This window comes from Papilio machaon, chromosome 9 (genome assembly GCF_912999745.1).
Source record: "Papilio machaon chromosome 9, ilPapMach1.1, whole genome shotgun sequence".
NCBI lineage: Eukaryota > Metazoa > Arthropoda > Insecta > Lepidoptera > Papilionidae > Papilio > Papilio machaon.
Window position 1 is genome coordinate 7,212,000 of NC_059994.1, and position 23,695 is coordinate 7,235,694.

Consider the following 23,695-nt stretch of genomic DNA (forward strand, 5'->3'; position numbering starts at 1 on the left):
TTAATTTTTGATTCGCAACACAATATATTGACCGGTATTAGTGACATGAATATCCGGGGGTAATAGTTGTTATCCAGATATGACCAGACAATTACACAATCATTGTTTAATCTGATTATCGTCTAACATAGTCTTGTCTTCTGTGAAAAGTACCGGAAACCTGGCGACTTTAAAACAACTGTTCTTTTTTACGCCTTGGGGGATTAATTTGTATCCTGCAAATGTTAAAATAAAACCAGTGGTAATGAATTATATAACAGTCCATTCACTTTTACATAGAAATAGATATCAATTTTACAAGTATCTGATACATACCTTATGGTATATGTAAGCTCGCCATTAAATTTAAATAGTTCTTCATTAAGTAGACGACAATAAATTAAACTTGCAAATAATGGCCTTCCTCCGTCATATAAACATTTGGTGGGGCATGATTGTGTTTCATGGCTCTCATGAGAACTTTACCCTGGTCATTGATATTTAGGATAACTTTACAGTTTCCTCGTCTGTATCTAGTGCATCGTAGAATTGTTCTGCTAGGACCAGGAAAGGAGAACAAGTAATTCTCATACATAATAATGACACTTCTCTTCCCTCGTCCTGGTAGAAATTGTACGTAACCTAAATCTGCAACATCAAAATCAGTAAATCAATAAAGTTCGGTTCCGAGAGTTATTAGGAAATAGAAGAAAAGTGGTATATACTATCTCTAGTGACATACATTTGGCAGGGTAAATGTGAAAACAATTCGAGGGAAAATAAAAAAAAACAATATTTGTGAAATACTTACACTTTTATAATTCATACCGAGTTCTTTTCAATGGTTTACAATCAAAGAATTATATTTAAAACAAATGAAAGCTTTAATAAATTACAATCGTTTAAATATTTAAGATTTTCGATTTCGAATACAAATATGTACCGGTAAAAATATGAAGGTATCGAAAGATGAAGAGTATTATAATCCAAGTTACTTTCTGTTTCGCATCACAAAACATTCACCGGTCTTAGTGATATGAATTTTTGGTGCATTGTGATTATGATCAAGTTATTACTGCGCAATTGTCATTTTCGCCTTCATCCGTGTTTCTTTCAAGAACAATACCAAAGGCTCTGAGACGTAGTCTCAATGTAGGTATATTTAAAAGCAACAGATTCTAAGACTGCCATTATATCCGATATCAATCAGGAAGCACTCAGTCTTCATCAATAATAAGCAAAAAAAAAAGTGACAAGTTATTTCTTAGGATTACATGTTAGTGACATGAATGATCAGGGACTACGACTGTGATCTTGATAAAACTACGCAATTAAACTGTCATTGTTTAGTTTGATTCTCGTCTGGTAATCTCTGTGAAGGGATAACTTTCTATATTGCAACTTTTTTACTAGAAATAGCAGCAGTTGTATTCAATTACATTACAGTCCTTTCTCTTTGACACATAATACAAATAGCTCTGCATTACGAACACTGCATTATGTAGACGATAACAGATCAAATTTGCACATATTTCCCTTCCTTTGTCTTATAAACTTGTGGCGGGTCATGATTGTGTTCCATATTTCTCTTCAGCACTTTACCTTGCTCATTGACCTTTAAACTAGCTCTACAATTCCCTTGGCAGTATTTGGAGCATCGTAGGTATTTCTTTCTAGAACCCGAAAAGGAAAATAGGTACTTCTCATACATAACCAAGATTCTCTTACCGCGCCCTGGTAGGAATTGTACGTAACCTAAATCTGCAACATAAAAACCAATAATTCAATGAAATTTCATCGGTTATTAGGGTGAAAAAGAAAAATTAATACACCCTTGTTAGTGACGTACGATTAGGAATAATTCGAGAAGAAAAGGAAACAAATTGAAAACTGTGATATCCTTGAACTTTTCGAATTTAGACCGAACTATTTTCAATCATTTGCAAATCAAACAAATAAAGACATATTGAAAGTTTTTTTTTATTTAACATAGTAAACATTACTTCAAGTTATTTCCTATTTCGGATTACATAACATTCACCGGTTTTAGTTACGTGAATTTGGGGGGCATTATGGTTGTGATCGACATATGACTGCACAATAACGCCATTATTGTTTATTTTTACTCTCGCCTTGCATCCGTTGCTCTTCTTAGAACAATACCAAAGACCTTGGGACGCAGTCTCAGTGTATGTATATCCTTTAAGCAGCAACAAATTCTTCTTCCAGCCTGACGGAATATATTTGTAATCTGCGAATATTTAAAAATGTTTAATTTGTCCTATTAGCTAATAAAAAATAGGAGGCGCATTTGTTGGCGTAAATTGGTGCCTCTTCTTTTGACGCAACTGACATAGGCCTTCGTCAAAGAACATTGTATATCGCCATAGACTTAGTTGGCCTGGTCGGCTCTAGTTAAACTTACCCCTTGTCAACGTCAAAAAAGTGCAACTTGTTGCACTGTAGCTGTCTTGTTTACTGACGAAACTTAAACATCCTTTTTCAGTTTATCCTCTTCCATACAAAAGGCAACTTATAATATTCCAAATGTTTATGACATACAAATACAATATGAAAAAAAATGTCGCTTTATTCATTTAAAAATTATTTATTAAAGATTTAGCAAAAAGCAAACCGTATAAAATCAAAATCTATGGTTTAAAATATTAATTTTTTACAACCTCATAGAAGAAGTTGTCGGGGACAAAGTAAGAGTCAGTAAAAAAAGATAGCTGTCACAAAATGTTGATCTGTTTTAGTGACATGTATGTCCGGGGGGTAATGGCTCTGATCCTGATAGACCACTCAATGACACCATCATTGTTTACTACATTTTGCTATACTGCATACACTTTCAATAGTGTACGTTAAGTTCTTCTTTTAAGAAATAGCGCCATTGGTAGTGGATTAGACTTCAGTCCGTTCACTTGTACATAGAAATCGACACCGGTTTTGTACGTCATTGTACCTGATTCAAAGTTTATGGCAAGCTGTCATAAAGTTTGAATAGCACTCCATTGTGTAGAAGATAATAGTTCAAATTTGAAAATATTGTCCTTCCTTTGTCTTATAAACTTGTGGTGGGTCATGATTGTGTTCCATGTTTCTTCTGAGAACTTTACCCTGCTCATTAATTTTAAGGGTTACTTTACAGCGCTTTCGGCAGTATTTGGAGCATCGTAGGTATGTCCTGCTAAGACCCGAAAAGGAGAAGAGATATTTCTCATACATAATCAAACTCCGCTGTCGATTTCCTGGCAAGAATTGTACGTAGCCTAAATCTGCAACATCAAAAACAATAATACAATAAAGTTTTGGGGGTATTAGAGAGTAGGTAGAATAAAAGTAATGTGCACTTTAAGTGACATACAATTAGAGGAATTAATTTGAAAACAGTAAGAAAGGAAAATAGACAATTTAAAACTAAATTTTATTCGTTTATTCCGGACGTAATCTTTGAAACGGCTGGATTTATTTCGACTTTTACTAGAATGGAGCTGAAAGCGGAAGTAACTTAGAATTTTTTTGCACGTTAACAAGCGTCGCGAGCTACAGCTATAATAGCTATAAATAAGTAAACAATAATACAAAAAAGATATTTAGCATTTCAAGTTTTTGATACTTTATGTTATACTTAGTTCGATTATAGGATGTATGTTATTTTAGTGATTCCATGAATTCACAATATGATGGTAACATATATTTTTATTTCTCTACTATATCTAAGTTTCGTACATAACCTCGCGGTGGGTGACAATGAACATCGTACAAGGCGATGATTTTAGCGTCATCGTCCAGTTTAACTTTAGCCTTACATTTTACATTCTTCTTTGAGCAAACCCAAGTATTCGAGCAATTTTTTAACTGCGAGTAAGTGTAACCATCGATCAAAATCAGACTGCGACCGCGTTGTGATATCACCACTTCGTATCTCATGTCTAAATTTAAAAAGTAATAATTAGTAAAAAAAATATTCTATTTATAGAAAACACAGAGAGCGTTCTAGAATACAATCGAAATGAGACCTATAAAACCTATTTAAAATATTTCACCTTTATAAGACTGTTCTCACAGACTTAATAAAAACAGACATGTTTGTACCATCAATTTGAACACTGAAAACTTTCCAAAATAAATTCATAGACAACAAATGACATAATCAGCCAGTTTCATTTATAAATACAATTTAATATTATCATTGAATTCGATTAAACATTCATCTGACGTTTTACGGCAAAGGGAAACATCGTGAAAGAAATTGCATTCTGCACATGCGAAGAAATTCAAAAATTTGTATGAAGTCAACCAATGCTCACTGTTCCAGCGTCGTTAACTAAGACCTCGTCAAACCTAACGTAGAATAGTCTCCAATGCCTTGGTGGTTTGATTGTGAGCTGATTACGATATAAGCTGACGATAATTCAGATATTCGTGTATTGAAAGTTGGCATATTTAAATGCAAACACTAATTAGGAGATCGGTTGAGCGTCGGTGGCTTGCAATCTGCAGGTCCTGGCTTCGAATACCGCCATATACCAATGAGTTTTTCGATTTCCATACGTATACTTATCCGACGTCCTTACGATGAAGGAAAACGTCGTGATGCAACCTGCACATATCTGAGAAGAAATTCAAAAATATGTGTGAAGTCAACCAACCCGCATTGGGTCAGCGTGGTTGACTATGGCCTAGTCACCTCTAACTTAGGAAGGCTCCGAGCCCCTCAGTCGGGACGTATAGTGTGCTGATGATGATGTCGGTTCGTCAGCATTGGTAACAATGTGAAATATTATCAAACGCGATGACGGAAAATTAAATTAAAAATATTGTAACTTCAGGTAAAATGTAAATATATTTTTTTAAAATTAACATTTATGAGTATTATACGATTCATAATTATAACCTAAACTTAATTCTTATGATAACGAAATCACAATTTAACGTGAACATATTATTAAGATGGTCCCAACGTAAACCATCGTATGTTTGAAATGCAAAATTTGAAAGACAAAACTTTAAATTTTAATATACATAGATCCTTGATAAGTATCAAATAATCAATCTTGAGACATATTATGTAATAAATATTAGTTACAATATACAAATATATTTTTAACACTTTTGAGATTCAAATTTACATTATAAAAAAGCATTAGAATATGCATCAAATAAAAATTTGAGACTTCTTTTGAATTTATCAGTCTATGGTAATTTCGATCCTTCGATGAACTTGATGAACTCCAACGGTTTTTCACTCATTCTAAAAAGAGTAACAGAGGTAATTATTTTGTTTATGTTGTTCCTTTTAAGACAATAATAGATCTAGATACAGTTATTCTTATCTATAGTACTATATGAATACTGTTTCAGATTTAGCATCAGTTATTGAATTCGGCCGCATATTAATTAATTCGCAATCCAACATGACTGTAGAGATCGTTCAAACTTGACATTTTACTTGACTTAACTACCTACTAACTTTTCACATAAGACATCTACATCGATAAGAGAGTTTGTTTTTATGTTTTTGATGTATAAAAAAAAGCTCGGTGCTTTGCTATACAGAAATTTCTCACAAGAAATATAATGACAAAAGAAAGTGATTTAAGATCCCTTTCGCTAACAAGTTAGTTTTTAGTCATCTACAAACCACATTGACATCTTGAACCATCATTTGAGTTGCAATTGTGTTGATCAGTACTAGAGATAAGGGGGGTTGATAACGAAAAAAATAAGAAAAACAAGAAGAGGAAGGGATTAAGCATAATCTATTCTAAACGATAGTATATACCATCAGCAGACCTTAACAGCATAGTTTTCCGAAACAGGGCACCATCTTTCAATTGTTTGCGTTGAGTTGGCGGATGCATATGTTCGTTTTGTATGAACACTATTTTACCATCGACCAGTAGTAACTTCGCTTTGCAAATAGGATTCGACGAGCATTTCCAACTATTAACACTTCTCTTGTTGAAAGTGTAACCATCGACAACTAAAAGATCCTTGCCCCTTTGCGACTTGATAATTTTGTACTCTGTGCATCCTGGAATATAAAATTGTGTTTGGAATTAATTGATAAGAGTGTATAAATAATACTGGCATATAACTTTTAATTAAAACTTTTTAAGCAAATGTTTGGCATGAACGAAATCAAATGTTACATAAATTATATAACTAATAAAGAATATTAAATTATTAACAAACCTTTTGTTTAACATTTTATATAAAGATGCATAAACCTTGATAAAGGAATAAAGGATGTAAGGAAACGCTCTTTAATAATTTTTATAATTTATTTACAAGATACCAGAAATTGCTATACAATAGTTATTAGTACATAACATACATATTAGTACATAGTCATTAAACTTATAAAAATAATATAAAAAGTATGTTAAAAACTGTTTATAGTGTAACGTCTTTAGTATAATTCATATAACATCAGTTTGTATAACAACTAGCCAACCATACAACGCAATTCATCATCATTATCATCAGCTAACTACACGTCCCCACCGAGGGGATCAAAGCCTATCCCAAGTTAGGGGTGCCTAGGCCATAGTCAACCACGCTGGCCCAGTGCGTTGGTTGACTTCACACTTAACATTGAATGTTTTCTCAGATATGTGCAGGTTGCATCACAATGTTTTCCTTCATCGTAAGAACATCGGATAAAATGTACATATGTAAATCGAAAGTCGAATAACACACTGGTACATGGCGGGATTCGAATCCAGGACCCACAGATTACAAGTTAAGAGCTTAACCCCTGAGCCACCGACGCTCCATACAACGCAATTAATGAGATTTAACAATTGAACAGTTAAGAATACATTTACTAATCGTAATTCGTTCATTTACATTCACTTACATATTACATTTATAAAGTACTAGCTTTTACCCGCGACTCCGTCCGCGCGGAATAAAAAAAAAATAGAAAACGGTAAAAATTATCCTATGTCCGTTTCCTGGTTCTAAGCTACCTGCCCACCAATTTTCAGTGAAATCGATTCAGCCGTTCTTGAGTTATAAATAGTGTAACTAACACGACTTTCTTTTATATATATAGAAGTCAAACTTAAAGTTAGTTTGAACCAAGCGACAACGTATAAACAATGATAATGAGATCGAAAACGTGCAAGCATTGGCTCCGACGGCTGCAAGGTGTCCGTGCGTATTCAGTGCTTTGAAAAAATCTTACTAATACTATAAATGTAAATGTTTAAATGGATGAATGGATGGATGTTTGTTTGAAGGTATCTCCGGAATGGCTCAATGGATCTTGATGAAATTTGGCATAGATATAAAACATACTCAGGAAGAACATACGCTTCTAATAAAGTTTATTTTTATTCCGCGAGGACGAAGTCGCAGGCTACAGTCACATATATTGTTTGAGACGTGCAATACCACAACGTTTATCTCGTACTGAAGTGAACTCTTAGGGCGAGTCGTAGTACAGATCGCGTTATTTATTATGCTTGCTCGCTCAAGAGTCAGCTCCGCGGAAACGCTTCCGGATTGATGTTACATTGGTTAAGACGGATCTTCAGTGGTGGTAAACGAAGGTAAATAGCTAAACTGACATTTTAAATTCTAATATACTTTCCACAAGCAGTCTTCACATATTTACACTGAGGATGATTATGTTCATTATACATTTCACTAATAATATTTTCCTTGTTCAGTTTCAACTTGGCCTTGAAATTTGCCGTCGTGCAAGCCCAATATATACCATGTACGTGCGAAAAAACATATCCATTGACTAATAAAACATTCTTTCCCTTCCGTGATTTTATCACTTCATATTGTGGACCTATTAAAATAAACAAAGTTAAAAGCAAGTGTACAAAAAAATAAGCTATCTCTACATAAAACAAATTATTATCTCCTTTTTCTGATAGCATAAATTGGATGTCAATACAGGTGAGGTGTTTCAGCAGGAACTCACAGTAACACAATACATTAATTTAAATAATTTAATTTTCATTTCTTACATAGACAACAAGAAACATTACGGATTACGATGCACCGAACAAGAGTGTTGTTTTGCAATAGCTCAACTGCTTACCCGATTGACCGTTGATTTCACAGACCAAAATCTCTGTATAAAACATACCGCTATACCAGTCGTTATCTTTAACAAAGCAGAGATAACAACATGTTTTAAACACGGACTTTGGTTTGGTAAAACTCACGGTAAAACCATTCACGAGCTGATCTACTTTGACAAGATCTCATATCTCATTTAATTCATTATTTCCTTCCTTCGTTCATACAAACATTCTCCGTTCTATTTTAAATCCGAACGACGTCCCCTGCTTGTGTCCTTGCGTACTGCCGAGGTGGATGAATGTGTTCATTATAAATGTGAGTTATTTCTCCATCTTCATTTAACTTGAGACGAGCTTTGCAGTCTTTTATTTTCGTAGAACAGACCCAGTTGTTGGACTTCCCCTTCGAGAACGTATACCCATCGATCAGTAACAGTTGCTTTCCTCGTTGCGACGTTATGAATTCACAGGGATATTCTGCACAAAACAATATATTTTTAAATCTTGATATTCATTTAATTTTAATGCGTTTTAGGTAACACTACTAATAAATGAATAACCAAATTTATTTTTGTATAAAACAATTTTTATTAAAATACTTTCAACAAAAATATTTTCGGTTGTAGTGACTTGTTTATCCATAATCCTTGACTTTCCCCCCGAAGTCAGAGTATTTTTTACCTTTTGTAGGTTTTCTCGCCGGTACAAAAAATACGATTTTACAAAATTTTACAAATTTTACAAAAAACAGAAGTTGTAAAAAATTTACAACTTCTGTTTTTTCGGATTATTGGAATAGAGTTTTATATCATTGATTGGCAAAATACAAGTAGTATTTTTAAAAACATGTATTTTATTTTTACAACAAACAGTTCGTATTTGAAGGAAGAGGATCGGACATAGTTAAAAAGAATGAAGCTACTTTAAACTTTATAATAGTTTTAGCAAAATCACAGGACTAATGACAGTTAATTAACCATTAAACTAAACTATGTTCCAAAGTAACAATTCAATAAATTAGCCTTAAATAATAACCGGGTATAATTAGTCTAGGGACCAAATGATGGCACCGGAATAATAATTAATTCGTTTCCACAAATTAACTATCCAAAGCGTCTAGGTTAAGCAAGCGAAGTACAACTAGTGCACCGAGCCACGCCAGAGCCAAGACTGCCTTTCAAATAATGTTGCACGTCTTTTATAGCGGCAGAGCTAGTAGTGGGGAGAGTGGGGGCATCGAATGACGCAATCGGTGCACGTGTTGTTTACAGTTTCGCTCAGGTGGCGCACGGGCGCCGACACGGCCATGCTGACGTGCGTGCGCCCTCGCACGCGCCCCTTTTAAATTTTTATACATCTGAAGTAAGAAAAACATCGTTCGATTATCCTGACAATAATTATAGTGTCTGGTCCGGTCCAAACTGACCCTTCAGAGTTATGGTAGTTAGTTTTGGTCCGACCTGAGGTCCTGCAAAAAGATAATTTTTTTTTAGAGGGGCTAGACCGGAATGATTATTCCCTGTAGCCTTTGCTAGACCGGAATTAGTATTCCCTATAGCCTTTGCTAGACCGGAATTGTCATTCCCTGTAGCATTCATGCTGGACCGGAATTAAGATTCCCTACAGCCATTGCTAGACCGGAATTGTCATTCCCTGTAGCATTCATGCTGGACCGGAATTAAGATTCCCTACAGCCATATTATTGGACCGGCGTAAGCCTTTAAATAAAATTTCAATTACATATTTAAAGGTACAGAATATACAGATGTTACATTAGAGCTAGCCGACGTTGTATCAGATTGTGCCGATAAGGTATCAGAATTTGCAGTATGGGTGTGGTCACTACTAGTCGAGATAGTATCTGAAACATCATCAAGTTGGTTATTAAATCCTATATTATCTAACGGATACTCGATTTCATGAACAATGTTATTAGAAGTTCTAGATGTAATAAGACATCACAAAGGGATTTTACATTTTATCACAAAATCAATAATTCAACACAAAATCAAATTACAATCATAGTTATCAACGGCTAGAGTCTAAACTGTTTTGTAATTCTAACATCACGAATACAAAATGACAAAAAGGCAGAAATGACTCAGTAACCAGTACTTATCTATCAACCAGGTAACCGGCAGCGTGGTTGGTTCTGAGTTTATAAGTTAAGTAAACTGAAGTTGAAGTTATGTTGACCTTCCGAAGACAGAATGAAAACTAAACATGCAGTGTCGGTGCAACGGCTTATATAGGGTAGATTTATAGGATGTGATGACATCGTTGGCGTTAAGGATTGATCAGCGACGACTTCCGTTTTGCCGGCGAGGACTTAATGATATTGCTGGAGGCACTAGATCTAATATCATCCAAGATTAGTCTGGATGTATCTTCGTTATGTGAACCCAAGGCGAAACTTAATGACCTGATCAAAACAGTCTTGCATTATTATTGGCTTTGAAAATTTTGAGATTAATATTTCCTTAATAGCATATCAGGACATGTTATCTGGCCGTATTTTTGAAAGGCAGGTCGCGGCGACCTTTAAGGGCGTGAGTGAGTGCAATAATGAGATCAACACCCTCCAAGTTTTTTTTTCGATGATCATTTCGCTTAAGGAATCGAATTACACCAATTTAAAGGGATTTAAGGGGGGTAAATTTGATAATTTTCATAAAATTGCTTCCATTCCGGAAGAAAAAAGAGACATTTGCTTTTCCATGCAGTTGGTTTGATCGTGAGATGGAAATGGATCCGATCCCACTTCTGATGTAGGAAGAGGATCGGACATAGTTAAAAAGAATGAAGCTACTTTAAACTTTATAATAGTTTTAGCAAAATCACAGGACTAATGACAGTTAATTAACCATTAAACTAAACTATGTTCCAAAGTAACAATTCAATAAATTAGCCTTAAATAATAACCAGGTATAATTAGTCTAGGGACCAAATGATGGCACCGGAATAATAATTAATTCGTTTCTACAAATTAACTATCCAAAGCGTCTAGGTTAAGCAAGCGAAGTACAACTAGTGCACCGAGCCACGCCAGAGCCAAGACTGCCTTTCAAATAATGTTGCACGTCTTTTATAGCGGCAGAGCTAGTAGTGGGGAGAGTGGGGGCATCGAATGACGCAATCGGTGCACGTGTTGTTTACAGTTTCGCTCAGGTGGCGCACGGGCGCCGACAAAGGAAGAGGATCGGACATAGTTAAAAAGAATGAAGCTACTTTAAACTTTATAATAGTTTTAGCAAAATCACAGGACTAATGACAGTTAATTAACCATTAAACTAAACTATGTTCCAAAGCAACAATTCAACAAATCAGCCTTAAATAATAACCGGGTATAATTAGTCTAGGGACCAAATGATGGCACCGGAATAATAATTAATTCGTTTCCACAAATTAACTATCCAAAGCGTCTAGGTTAAGCAAGCGAAGTACAACTAGTGCACCGAGCCACGCCAGAGCCAAGACTGCCTTTCAAATAATGTTGCACGTCTTTTATAGCAGCAGAGCTAGTAGTGGGGAGAGTGGGGGCATCGAATGACGCAATCGGTGCACGTGTTGTTTACAGTTTCGCTCAGGTGGCGCACGGGCGCCGACATATTTAATTTCACTATGATGTAAGCTGTATATAAGTTTTATATTTAAAAATATTTTGGTTGAAATTATTAGTAACTGTTTATGCTACACATCCTTATCAGGAGAAAAACTAAAAGCTCTAAGTAGGTTATAACAGCGCCAAGAATAGGCTGTCATCTGTCAAAGTTTTTATACGTCATTATTGACTGTGCAATTTTTTGTTATGAAATTAATCAATTAAACAATTTTTAAAAATTACTTATTTTTGAACTTGAGTGAAATTTGACTGAAGTTGCTATGACTATAGTCCACAGATTATTATATGTACTTTGCGTATAAAGTGTTTCTTATAAATCTATGGTAAATATACTACACTACAGTTACTTTTGATTATGTTGAGATCTCTAGCAAAAGGTAATTTTTTCCCCCAGTGAGACAAATTAGTGTTGTGACATATTTTACACGTCGGTAATCCAATCACAAAACCGAGAAGCAATTTTTTGCATTTCAAGCTTGAATGCTACCATAGTAAATGATAATAATTCAACAAATTGCACATAAAAAGAAGCCATAAAAAAAGAAAAACGAAGAAAAAAACATCACGCTTGATCAACCAAAACAAAAGACGATATCTCAGCGTCACTTCGCAGTTTTGTGTGAAGATCCAGAATCGGCTGATAAAGATTGCTCTTGCCCTTATTAGTTAGCGTTGAACTCTATTACTGTCTATGTTGTCGAAAGTTCTAGACGAAGCGACCATATTACATTTGATCGGAAGATGTGTGTGACCAGTGCATGCCTCGCGGATCGATCCATCTTCAGCAAGCTTCACACGCGCTCTACAACCGTAGTTCTTCTTAGAACAGTAATAATTATTTGTATTCTTCATTTGAGAAAATGTATAATTATCCATTATCAATAAATGTTTGCCGTGGCGCGTCGGTATCAATGTGTATTGGTTCACCTCTGAAAAATTATCTGACATATTGAACATTATAAGTATAAGTTATATAAAATAAGTTTTTTTTTTGTGATTTAAAACAATGATTTGTGTTCACAATTATTATAGGTTAAGATGAAATCTTAATAAAAATGCCGAAAACTCCATAAATTTTGGGGATGATGGTTACGCAAACATAATTTGAAATCAAAACAATTTTATCCGTAGAATTAATTCATACTTTAGATTTACAGCCTTGGTCTTCCTTCGAACAATCAAATACGCCTAAAAATATAAATGTCAAAAAAAGATATCAAATAGCTTTCACTGCGACATCATCCTGTAGGTATAAGTGTAACCGTTTAACATGAGCTTTTTACCACCGAATCTTGTTTCAATAAGTATTAAATCAAAATATAATACTTTAAACATTAAGTGGGAGATAATAATGAAATTAATAACTCACGATATTTTCAACAGTTTATTTTCTTAACCAATTATATCACCTAATACATAACCATGTTATATGATGGAAAAAGACTGTTATATCATAGGATAAGAATGACTAAAAGAACTACAGTAAACCTGGAAAAGCGAAAGTCCAAGGGGACTCGATATCTTTCTCGCTTATAGTGGTTTCTTACTTATGGAGGTCATCCGTCAAAACTGGAAAATGACTCTCGCTTTTAGAGGTGTCTCGCTTATCTAAAAATGTATAGTCGATTTATTTATATACAAGCCAGTAAGGGTGAAAAAGAGTTGACAGGTTTTATGAAACTTAAAGAGTTGCAATTGAACTTTAAATAATCAACTAAATTGTAAATAAATTACACATAAGCAAAAGCAACGACTATTTGAAATCTAAAAATAGGGTTATGTCCCGTAGGGACGATCGATCGGCCCAATTGGAAAAAAAATCGCCTTTATTCATTGGTCTCATCATACGGTCTACCGACCCATCAGTCCAATGGGAAACACCCAAAATGGTAGTGATTTCATTAACATTTCATCAACCTCCTTTAAATATTACTTTGCGTTAAATAATCACTTTAAATCGATTTTGAGTGACAAAGTAGGTATTAAAGTGACAAAATATTAGCGTATTTCATCTTTTAATTGTACATGTTTATATCTAACCGTAATATATTATGTTAACTAAAATTTATAGTAAAACAAATGTAAGTACATCATAAGATAAATAGAATGGTAATGGAATTTGAATATTAGCGTATAATATTAAACATAACGCCTTTACTACTAAGTTTTCCAGGCACTATGCTAGAGGCACAGAAACATACTTATTTAAAAAAATATTAGAAATTATTCCATCCAGAAACTATGACTTGATCTTAAGGTAAATTCCGTCATTTGCCATTTTATATTCAGGACGTGGATGATTATGTTTTTCTTTGATTTCAATAATATATCCTTCTTCATTTAATCGCACTCTAGATTTACAGTTACTCTGTCTTTTGGAACAATAATAAGTTCTGCCCGTACGATTATTTTTTGAGTAAGTGAAACCGTTTGCCATGAGTAAAGTGCTACCACTATATGTAGATATGAAGCTGTAATTCTTTGTTAAAACTGTAAAAAAAAACCAGAAGATTAAAAATTTTACAATAAACAATTTTTCTACAGTTTCTATTTCACCAATATTATAAATGGAAATGTTTTGATGTATGGATGTTTGTTATAAGGTATCTTCAGAACGGCTGCATGGATCAGTCTGGAAGAACACATAGGTTATTTCACAAGTTTTTTTTTAATTCCGTGGACATAAATTCGCGAGCAAAAGCTTGTATTATCCAATTCATTTATCTTTTTTTTCATGTAGAATTCAAAGCATTGCTCATCGTGAATACAACAAAAGATTTAAAATAACGTCGTCAGTAGTTTCAGTCCAAATTTGACGCAGCTTCAAGAGAAGAATGACAAAAAGGTATTTGCTTATAAGAAAGAAAAAAGATTTTTTTTTATTTTAATTTAATTTTTAAACTAAAAAAATCACAATATAACTGTAGATAAAATATGAAAGGAAAAAAAACTGTAATATACCTAATCTCTTTTTATTCCCAACCTTCCAATTCAAATTCCGGGTATTAAGCGTTTTGACTAGTCTCAAAAAACATTACGACTGTAATTTCTTGTATTGCCCCTCTTTTGTAATTCTGTATCGTGGAGGTAAATGTGGATGATCACCCCTTATTTCAGCAATACGTAGTCTTTCATCCAATCGGATGCTGCATTTACATTGAAGTCCTCTTTTAGAGCAATAATAAATGTTTTTTGATCTATTATTGCGGGAGTACGTGTATCCGTTTACCATGAGTAATTTGTTACCGCGATGTGTTGGGATGAATGAATAATGCCTTGAAAAAACTGTAGAAAAAAAAATGAAATTTACAAATACCCTACAATATACTTATACTAGTTTGCTGCAAGACAAAAATTCCAAGGACTTACTACCACACGTATGATATTTGACTATTCAAATTGTGAAAATTTCCTGGGAAACGGGAACAGCTTTGTGAGACTAATTGAAATCGATCTTTCAATTCTTTTCAATTCAATGGCATTAATAGTATATCATATTACTAAAAAAAAACAGGTTTTTAAGTCGAGTTAGCAGTTTCTATTTTCTATTATTAAATCCTTGAGGTAACATTCAAACAATCAATTAGACAAAATACTTTATATTCTAAAATATTGTCCTGAAGAGGTTTTCACGTAATTCGGTCGCTTGTGATGATGGATGTTCAGAGCTTGCAGGACTTGACCGTTTTTATCCAGCTTTATCCTCGCTTTGCAGCCGGCATCCTTTTTCGAACAGTAGTAGTTTAACGAATTTCCATTCTGGGAATATGTATATCCATCCATCATAAGCAAACGCCCACCTTGTCTAGTTGGTATAAAGATGTATTTATTTAAATCTGAAATAATAACGTTTATTAACATTAATTGGAAAAAAACTTAGAGCATTTTTATAATTATAACCAACTCCACTGTCGTAACACTTGAACACAAACATATTGCTATCTTGTTATTTTCAAATAGAATGAATGTGACAGCAATTGTTTTTGTACATGTGTTCCAACAGTGGAAACTTACGTTTATAGGTTTGATTTTATGCAAATATCACTTGAACAAGCACCAAGCGGTATTATACTTTAAAGATTTGTTACAATAAAAGTAAAAAAAAAACTATTAACTTCAATGACAATCATTGATTTTATATAATTATTCAGTACATTATTACAATAAGATAAATGTAATTTTCATGTTGTCATCGTAAATCATATTTACAACTAACAATTTATATCAATTTCTTAAGACATATGTATTATGTATCATAATTATATTATATACATTAATAAATAAACTGTGGTACAAATTATTACTAATTACATGACAACAAAAGATAAATTATTATGGTATGAAAAAAAAAATTATGAATGTTACACTGTGATTTTTTTTTTGTGACTGAGTAGTCACTGTTTGCCTTGAAGAGGCATTTACAGTTTCACCAGGCTTGAGGTGGCTGGGCGCAGATGGCGCTTAGCCTTAACCTCGTTTAAGAGTAACTAGGCTCGAGGGCTCCCTCAGGAGCCTCAGCTCGGACTGTTACTTCGTTATTATTACCGGATTGGTTTTTACCGGATCGGGTTACACTGTGAGTTTGTCTTCGTGTATTTGTAGTGATGTGGCGATGGAAACTAATGAGCAGAAGGAAAACACAAAACATGTTTTTTTCATTACACACCTGTATCAGTCTGAATAAAACTTCAACAAAAACAATATTATTATGTACATCTAATTATCTTAACCTACAAGTTAAGATAACTTTAAATTACGAGTATATACACAAATTGGCGCAAAACTGTGGCTCATAAACCAAACGCAGAAGTCTAGATTATGGAAGGCGATAGCGGACTGTAAACGCCTATTTTCCGTACGGAGTATTAAAGCTTAACCCTATCAGAGTCATCGACTCGCTCTACGAGTTAATATTCCTGCGAAAAAAAAGTAGTTTACATGGAACGTATTAAGTCATATCTTAAAACAACGACTTAAGATATTTGCAAGTCTTTCTTTTTGACAAATAGAACACTGATCTCTTGGTCATCATCGCTTGGTTCTGCAATACCACCGACTGGTTCTTCAATACCACCGACGATCTCTTCAGAGTGATTTTCATTAATATGTTTAAACAACAACATGCTGTCTGCCTCATCAGAGTTTATCACTTCGTCGCAAACCTTACATTTGTAATTGTTATCTCCCTGATCCACAAAGTATGATGTTTCGAAGGTCTTTTCTAAAATGAAATACGATTATTTGTATAATTGTATGTGAATTTTTAGGATAACAATTAATTGTGAGTAAAAAAAATCTATAATTAAAACAAAAAAATAGTGGTAAAGCCCGCAATTTACACGAATGGGGCTCGAGCCGTGTAATACAACGACCACACACAAGACTGGCGACAAGTGAAAGTAGTTCTGCATTTTGTATGATGAGTTGCGTGCCAGACGACTGATGGTTACTCGTCTTTCCCTTCCTACCCTTATATGGAACGCATAGGAAGGGGAAATATCCTCTTTCTGTGCGTCCCTCCTCTGTCAATTAAAGGAAGGTAACGTATCTGTAAGTGCAGATGTCTATAAGCAATGATCACTTCGCTGTTTTGCATTTGCAATTCAAGTGGCCGCTTAATTGTTTGAAGCTTGTTTGGCACATTTTGCTATATAAAACATGCCTAAAAATACATTATTATTATTAGAAAATATTGTGTAGTGTCAGAACTTGAATATAGTAAATGGCTTCGATGTTTGAATTGTATCTTTCTAAAGGCGTAATAAAATAATATTTTTTTCTTTGAAGAAACAAAAATGCACTCACCTTTTGATGCAATAATATATTTCTCTAGCTTGTCAATAGTACCTTGAGGTATTTTTTTAAAATTTGGACTATTGGTTATAATTTCAAAAGCTCTTGCATGTTTTAATGCTAAGTGACGCTTAAGATTCGAGGAGCTGCCAGTCCATCCTGCTAGCTTCCTACGACAAATCTTGCATTCATAAAGCTGATTCCGTTTTATTTCGTTAAAGAAATTCCATATACGCGTTCTAAAAAACCCTGAAATTTAAAAGTACATCTTACTAATATTACAAATGCGGAAGTATAGATGGATGTTTGTTAGAATGTATCTTCAGAACTGTTCAACGGTTCTCGCTGAAATTTGGGACAGATGTAGCACATAGTCTGGAAGAAGACGTAGCTACTTCTACTTTTTATAATATTAAATACGGTGCGGACAGAGTCGCGGGCGACAGCTTGTAGTTAATAAAAATCGAGAGCGTCGATGTCCCATTAGTAAGTGCATGACTGGAATCTACACTTCTCGGTTTAAATCCCGCCATGTACCAATGTGTTTTTTTTTTTTTTTCGAATTACATAGAATGTAAATTTATCTAACGTTCTTACAGTGAAGGAAAACATCGTGATGCCTGACAAAGATATATGTGATGTCAACCAACCCGCAATAGACTTAATGGACTATGGCCTAGTCACCTCTACGGTAGGGTAGGTTCCTAGTCCCTCGGCGGTGACATATGTGAGCTGTAATAAAAAATAACGCAAATCATTAATAACGAAGGTGATTACTTACTTCTCCCAGGAACGGCTCTATCCGCTAACCATTTGATTTTCTCTTCAAATTTCTCATCGTCTTCGCTTACATACTCGAAGTTCCCAATCTTTAGTATTTTATCGTCATCTCGATAAGTAATTTCATGTACGATTGGACTTTCATCTTCATTTGGACCAGGTTTCTTCTTCGACAAAAGATCAGCTTCAACTATTAAATCTTTTCCCACATGTTCACCTTCTTCCATAAGATTCTTTTCTTTATCGGAATCACTTGTTACAGTTGCTGCAGTCTCATCATCAATGATCTCTTCGTCAATATATTCTTCAAGATATTCTGCTTCTCCAAGGGCCATATCTGTTTCTAGAGGTTCTTCATTCTCTTTCATGATTTTCAGTGCTTCCATTTCTGAATTTACACCAAATTGTTTCAAAAGTGATTTCAAGTTTTCCTTTGTTTCCCTTTCATAAACTCTAGGGTGCTTAAATTTAATATGACGTTTCAGGTTGCCGTGAGCTTTCGGCATATTAAGAACATTAGAGCACATGACGCACTTGAATTTGTTTTCACCCACCTCGATGCTATATTTTGACCAAGGACTAGGTTTCTTTCCGGACCCGGCTAAACAAAAAGTTGATTAAAAACAATGCATGAAATTATTAAGAAGTAATAATCACATTTATAAATGTTAAAAGAGATACATACAGCAAGGTTTTTCCTTCTTTTTAGTTTCAGTGTTTACAAAATCAAATTGATGTTTTAATTTATAATGTCGAACCATATTACTTCGGCCCATTTTTAACGAGCAAATCTTACAAGTGACTTTATTTTTAGAGCTCTTTTCGAAAAATTTTCGATACAGATGTTTGTCTGCAAAACAAGCAAAATAATGTAGGCAAATGTAATGACAACAAATCCATCTATTTAAATATAGGTTCATGAAATAAAAACTATTTAATAAGGAAACACACTTTTTATTTAATTTTAATATTTATATTTCATCTAAATACAAGATTCGTCAATATTTTATATTTATGGATTTCATATTTTATTTTGCAGCTATTTTAACATATGTGGCTTTCATTATTTTTCGAACAATTATATTTTGTTACTACCTATCTGATACTGTAAAAGCTCAAACTCCGGGTAATATTCATCGGTAAAACATAAGATAAATGGACAAAATAAACTAACACGCCACCAAAGTAGCACACTTTTACCATACCTAGTTTCAATTAGATCCTAGAATTTACCTAGGATAGAATAGGAGGAAGATTTACAGGGTTTTTCTCATTGAGCCGATCGGTCCACCTATTTATCAGCCCAAGGGGAGTTTTTGATTCTTTGGACACAATCGGCTTAGTTGGATAAAGTTTGCATCGGGTAAAATGGGTTACATCTTTCATTGAGCCTCGTGCTTCGAATGAAAAATACCGATCAATCGGCCCAACGGAAAACTCCCGAAATAAATCTTAGGTTTTACCGGTAAATTCTAAGATTCACGCTAATTTTTACAGTAACATATACATTCATCACGAATAAATTAGCTTATTCTTACAAAGAAGGTACGTAACAAAATAATTTGGAAGTTCCGACAATACGCAAACTTTTTGGACTGTTTAAAATTAATTACAGAATTATTAAAAAAAAGGAATGAAACAAACGGGTGTCACAAAAAATATGTAAAAGTTTAATCATTAGGCCTAGCATAATTATTTGCGTCAAACGCTATCAATCAAAATTTCATATTAATGTTGACATAATAAACAATCACGATACGATAGTGCTTGTCGCAAATATTCCTGCAAGACCCATTGATATACGATTTGCTATGGCATAAAGAACACATATACATCGATTTTATTTCGGGTTTTTTTACATTTTAATATATTGTCCCGACTTATGACGCATATATTTCGGAGGGGCATGGGTATGTTCTATATTTGAGAATACAATTTTACCGTTTGCTGCTATTTTTATACGCGCTTTGCAACCAGAATTATTCTTTGAACAGTAATAATAAAAATGCGTAGTACTATTTTTATGTTCCGCGAATGTGTAATCGTTGCACATTAATATACGTTTGTTTCTACAACTGGATGTTTTTATAAGTTGATACCGGATCTTACCTAAAAAAACGGCAAAATATATTATTTTTTTGTGATGTATGATGTATACATGTGTGGGCTATATTTTTGTAGAAATATAGCCCACAAAGGGGGCTAATAATACGACTTAAATATTTTGTTATTAAAAATACGTGCAAATTTTTGTTTTACATTAAAAAAAAATTAAATTCATGTTTCATGAAAAAGGAAAATAAAAACAACGTTTAATCCTGTTCACAATAATAACTCAAAAAAAAATATCACAAAAAAATTTGAAATCGAATTAGTTAAAACTGTGCGTAATTAACGAGCATTAAAATTACAAAAGAGGTTAGTGAAAATTATTTATTTTTTAAAAAATTGTTTCACATCTAAACATATCACAATATTGAGTATTTAATACAAAAAAGCGTAATATTTATATGCATCAATTTTTAAGTACTGGAAAGTATTAATACGACAATGCAATTACATAAGGGACACTCGTTCTTAATTTCATTGATATTCGAAATTTTGTGAATACATAACTGCATCCACAAAATTCTGAAAAAAAAAAATCTAAAAAAAATTGTCAAAATAGGGTGCAATAAAGTAGTCAATGTGTTCTTCCAGACTTTACTATAAATCTATGCCAAATTTAGTGAGATCCGTTAACCTGTTCTGGAGATAATCATCTTTCCATCTAAACATTCGTATTTATAATATTGTCTAGCTGCCGCCTGCGACTCTAGTCACACGGAATAAAAACAAATAATACAAACTCATTGGCAGTCTATGCGCTTTTCTTCCTTTTAGCCGTTCTGGAGTTAAGTGATAGCAAACATCCATCCATTGCATTTATAATATTATTTATTTATTTAAACTTTGTACACAATACAATGTATGTAACATTAAAATAGAAATGCGATGAAGTACCAGTGAGTTTAACTTCAAAAGAGTTCTCTTACTGCAGACGAAACTATAGGTATACTCGTAGAATGTAGTAAGAAATAAGAATATTTAATATTCACTAATATTTGTTCCAACCATTCCAATTCGTTGAAAATGATCGAACGGCGGTATTCGTAGGATCATGTCAAATATCAGTATCCTTGGCCGAAGATATTGAAGCTTCAGTTGTGTGATTAACGAAATAGTTTTACAATTTTACATATTTGCCTTTAGATGTAACATAATACAAAGGTGGTTCATGAAGATGACAGGGATCGTAAGCTGTAACATTTCCGTGCTTGTTCAACTTTATACGTGCTTTACAGCCAGAGTTCTTTCTCGTACAATAGTAAAGTAAGCCGTACATATGCTGCGCGTATGTATACTTCTCGCACAATATCCATTGCTTGCCTTTAACCTTTGACGAGGGAATGAATTTGTAGCGAATTGTTTCTGAAAATAAATTGGTTATTTGTAGTAAATAAATGTTGGTGGAAAGTAGTAAAAGACAGTTAGCTGTTTAACTTATACCTATTCGTTGTCTCATTGCAAAACCTGTGTCCATCGATCCTTTCTCGAGATGGCATAGTGATCAGGTCTAAAATACTCGATCACGCAGGACTCGGGTCCTTTGGATCGGTCAGTCACTCATCGTAAGTGATCAAGTGAACGAAACTCATCGAAAATGGGTCTGTCGATCAACGTGTATCTGGTCTCGAGCGTGTAGCCAACATGACGCAAGCTGTGGGTTCAAAAGAACCTGGGTTCTTTGAGGTTCACTCACCGCCATACCGGTAACGTACGGATTGCGATCTATTCACGTGACCTTATAATTAGTGAGAGACACAGGTCTAACACCAATCATTTACAACACAGTAACAGTGGTTGACGCCAGCAAAAATAACATCTGTTGCGCAAATGGGCAGGCTCGACCGGTGAAATACCACGTCCATACAGAAGACAGACATTAAATAGAGGCAATTCCGCGTTTCGTCTGATGAGTGTACGTGCCGGAGCCCTTATTGTAGTCCCCTTATCTTCCGACCGTTTCAATTGCGACGAGAGAATAGATTTAACGGAAGGACACATAGGAAGGGGGGAAATGCTATTTTTGTACGTCCCATCCTCGTCGATTAAAGGTAGGTAACGCATCTACAATTGCGGATGTTCATGAGCAGCGGTCGCTTCGCTATTTCGGCGAATTCAGATGGCCATTGGTACATTTTCTGTCTTATGATATTAAAAAATCCTGACCATTTACATAGGGGACATTAATTTTCTTCCCATGCCCTTATAAAGATATTCAAATAGAAATACTAGCTGTCGTACTGTCGTACTGTCGTACGTATTAGTAATAATAGTAAGATTAGGTAAGCAAATAAATACCTGCTTTCTCTTACTAAAACAATATAATTTCCATTTTGAAAAATTAAATAAATGTATTTCTCCATTATCACAAATATAAATATAAAACCATGTTTTAGTCCAACTTCAACATAAATATCCGTAGTTCGATGAACAATATAAGAATTTTTTATCGTAAGGTAACAGAGTTCACATTTTTTGACTAGTATTACAACAGCTAATATAAATTTAAACATAAATTATATTTTTACATAGTGTCCTGGATATAATTCAACACATTTCGGTGCCAAATGTGAATGATTACATAGAGCCATTGCAATTTGACCATCCTTGCCGAGTTTAATTCTTGCTAAACAACCAGACTTTCTTTTCGAACAGTAAAACATCCTTGAGCCCACATGTTGATAATATGTATAACCCTTATGCATTAAAAGTGGGTTCTTTTTATTCCTGCCGCATTGAATCATCTTATATTCACAATATTTCAAAGCTGTAACACACAAATGGCAATAAATATTGTTTTAAATTTTATGTAGGTATATGTAGGTATTCATAAAATCTACAAGCATAACCTAGAATCCTAAAACAAAAAAAAAACACAATTTTTCTTTTAACCACTACCTAAACACATATACAAACTTATTATTAACTTTTAAAGGATATTTAGAAAGAGCAACATATTTTTACATGCATTTATGGCAGTGAAAACTCATAATTACATTTTCTTGTCATGGTATGTAATCTATCAAATGAAGCTGTTTCTACCATTAACTACTGCTATTTATCATTACTACCAACCTTTAAAACCACTATTGGGTATAGACTTAATCCATTTGGGCCACTTTGATTGATCTTTTGGTATTTCTAAAATGATTCAACAAAAATATTAGTTGTTCTGTATATTTTTGCTATCATTGTATATCCACTGCCTTTATACAGTTGAACAACTTTAAAAAAATAACAAAGGTGCTCTGAAGTAACACAAGTATTGTAATCGCTGCAAAACAGTATAGTAACATAATCTAGAAATAAGATAAATATTAAAATAAAAGACAAATATGAATTTTATGATTTATTAAAAATA

General features: G+C 33.7%; 2 protein-coding genes and 1 long non-coding RNA gene across 5 annotated transcripts in view; 1 reads left to right on the forward strand and 2 right to left on the reverse strand.

Annotated features, from left to right (window-relative positions):
- LOC106712905 (protein tramtrack, beta isoform) overlaps nucleotides 1–23,695 on the forward strand; it is a 247,179-nt gene that overhangs the window by 210,692 nt on the left and 12,792 nt on the right. The window lies entirely within an intron of this gene.
- The window catches only part of LOC123721241, a 53,886-nt gene that overhangs the window by 29,564 nt on the left and 627 nt on the right, over nucleotides 1–23,695 (reverse strand). The window lies entirely within an intron of this gene.
- Nucleotides 16,481–19,088, reverse strand: LOC106712906. Its single transcript, XM_014505581.2, has 4 exons — nucleotides 18,914–19,088; nucleotides 18,230–18,829; nucleotides 17,461–17,697; nucleotides 16,481–16,876 (listed from the first exon to the last, which is right to left on the reverse strand). Exons 1-4 carry the CDS (start codon nucleotides 19,002–19,004, stop codon nucleotides 16,629–16,631), a joined length of 1,176 nt encoding a protein of 391 aa, XP_014361067.2. The 5' UTR covers nucleotides 19,005–19,088; the 3' UTR covers nucleotides 16,481–16,628.

Bases quoted from the DNA above. Each gene is read 5' to 3' on its own strand.
- LOC106712906 (XM_014505581.2), bottom strand. From the start codon at position 19,004: ATGGGCCGAAGTAATATGGTTCGACATTATAAATTAAAACATCAATTT. The intron at 18,830-18,913 runs GTATGTATCTCT...CTTTTTGTTTAG, and splicing joins AAAGAAGGAAAAACCTTGCT to CCGGGTCCGGAAAGAAACCT. The intron at 17,698-18,229 runs GTAAGTAATCAC...TTTAAATTTCAG, and splicing joins TAGAGCCGTTCCTGGGAGAA to GGTTTTTTAGAACGCGTATA.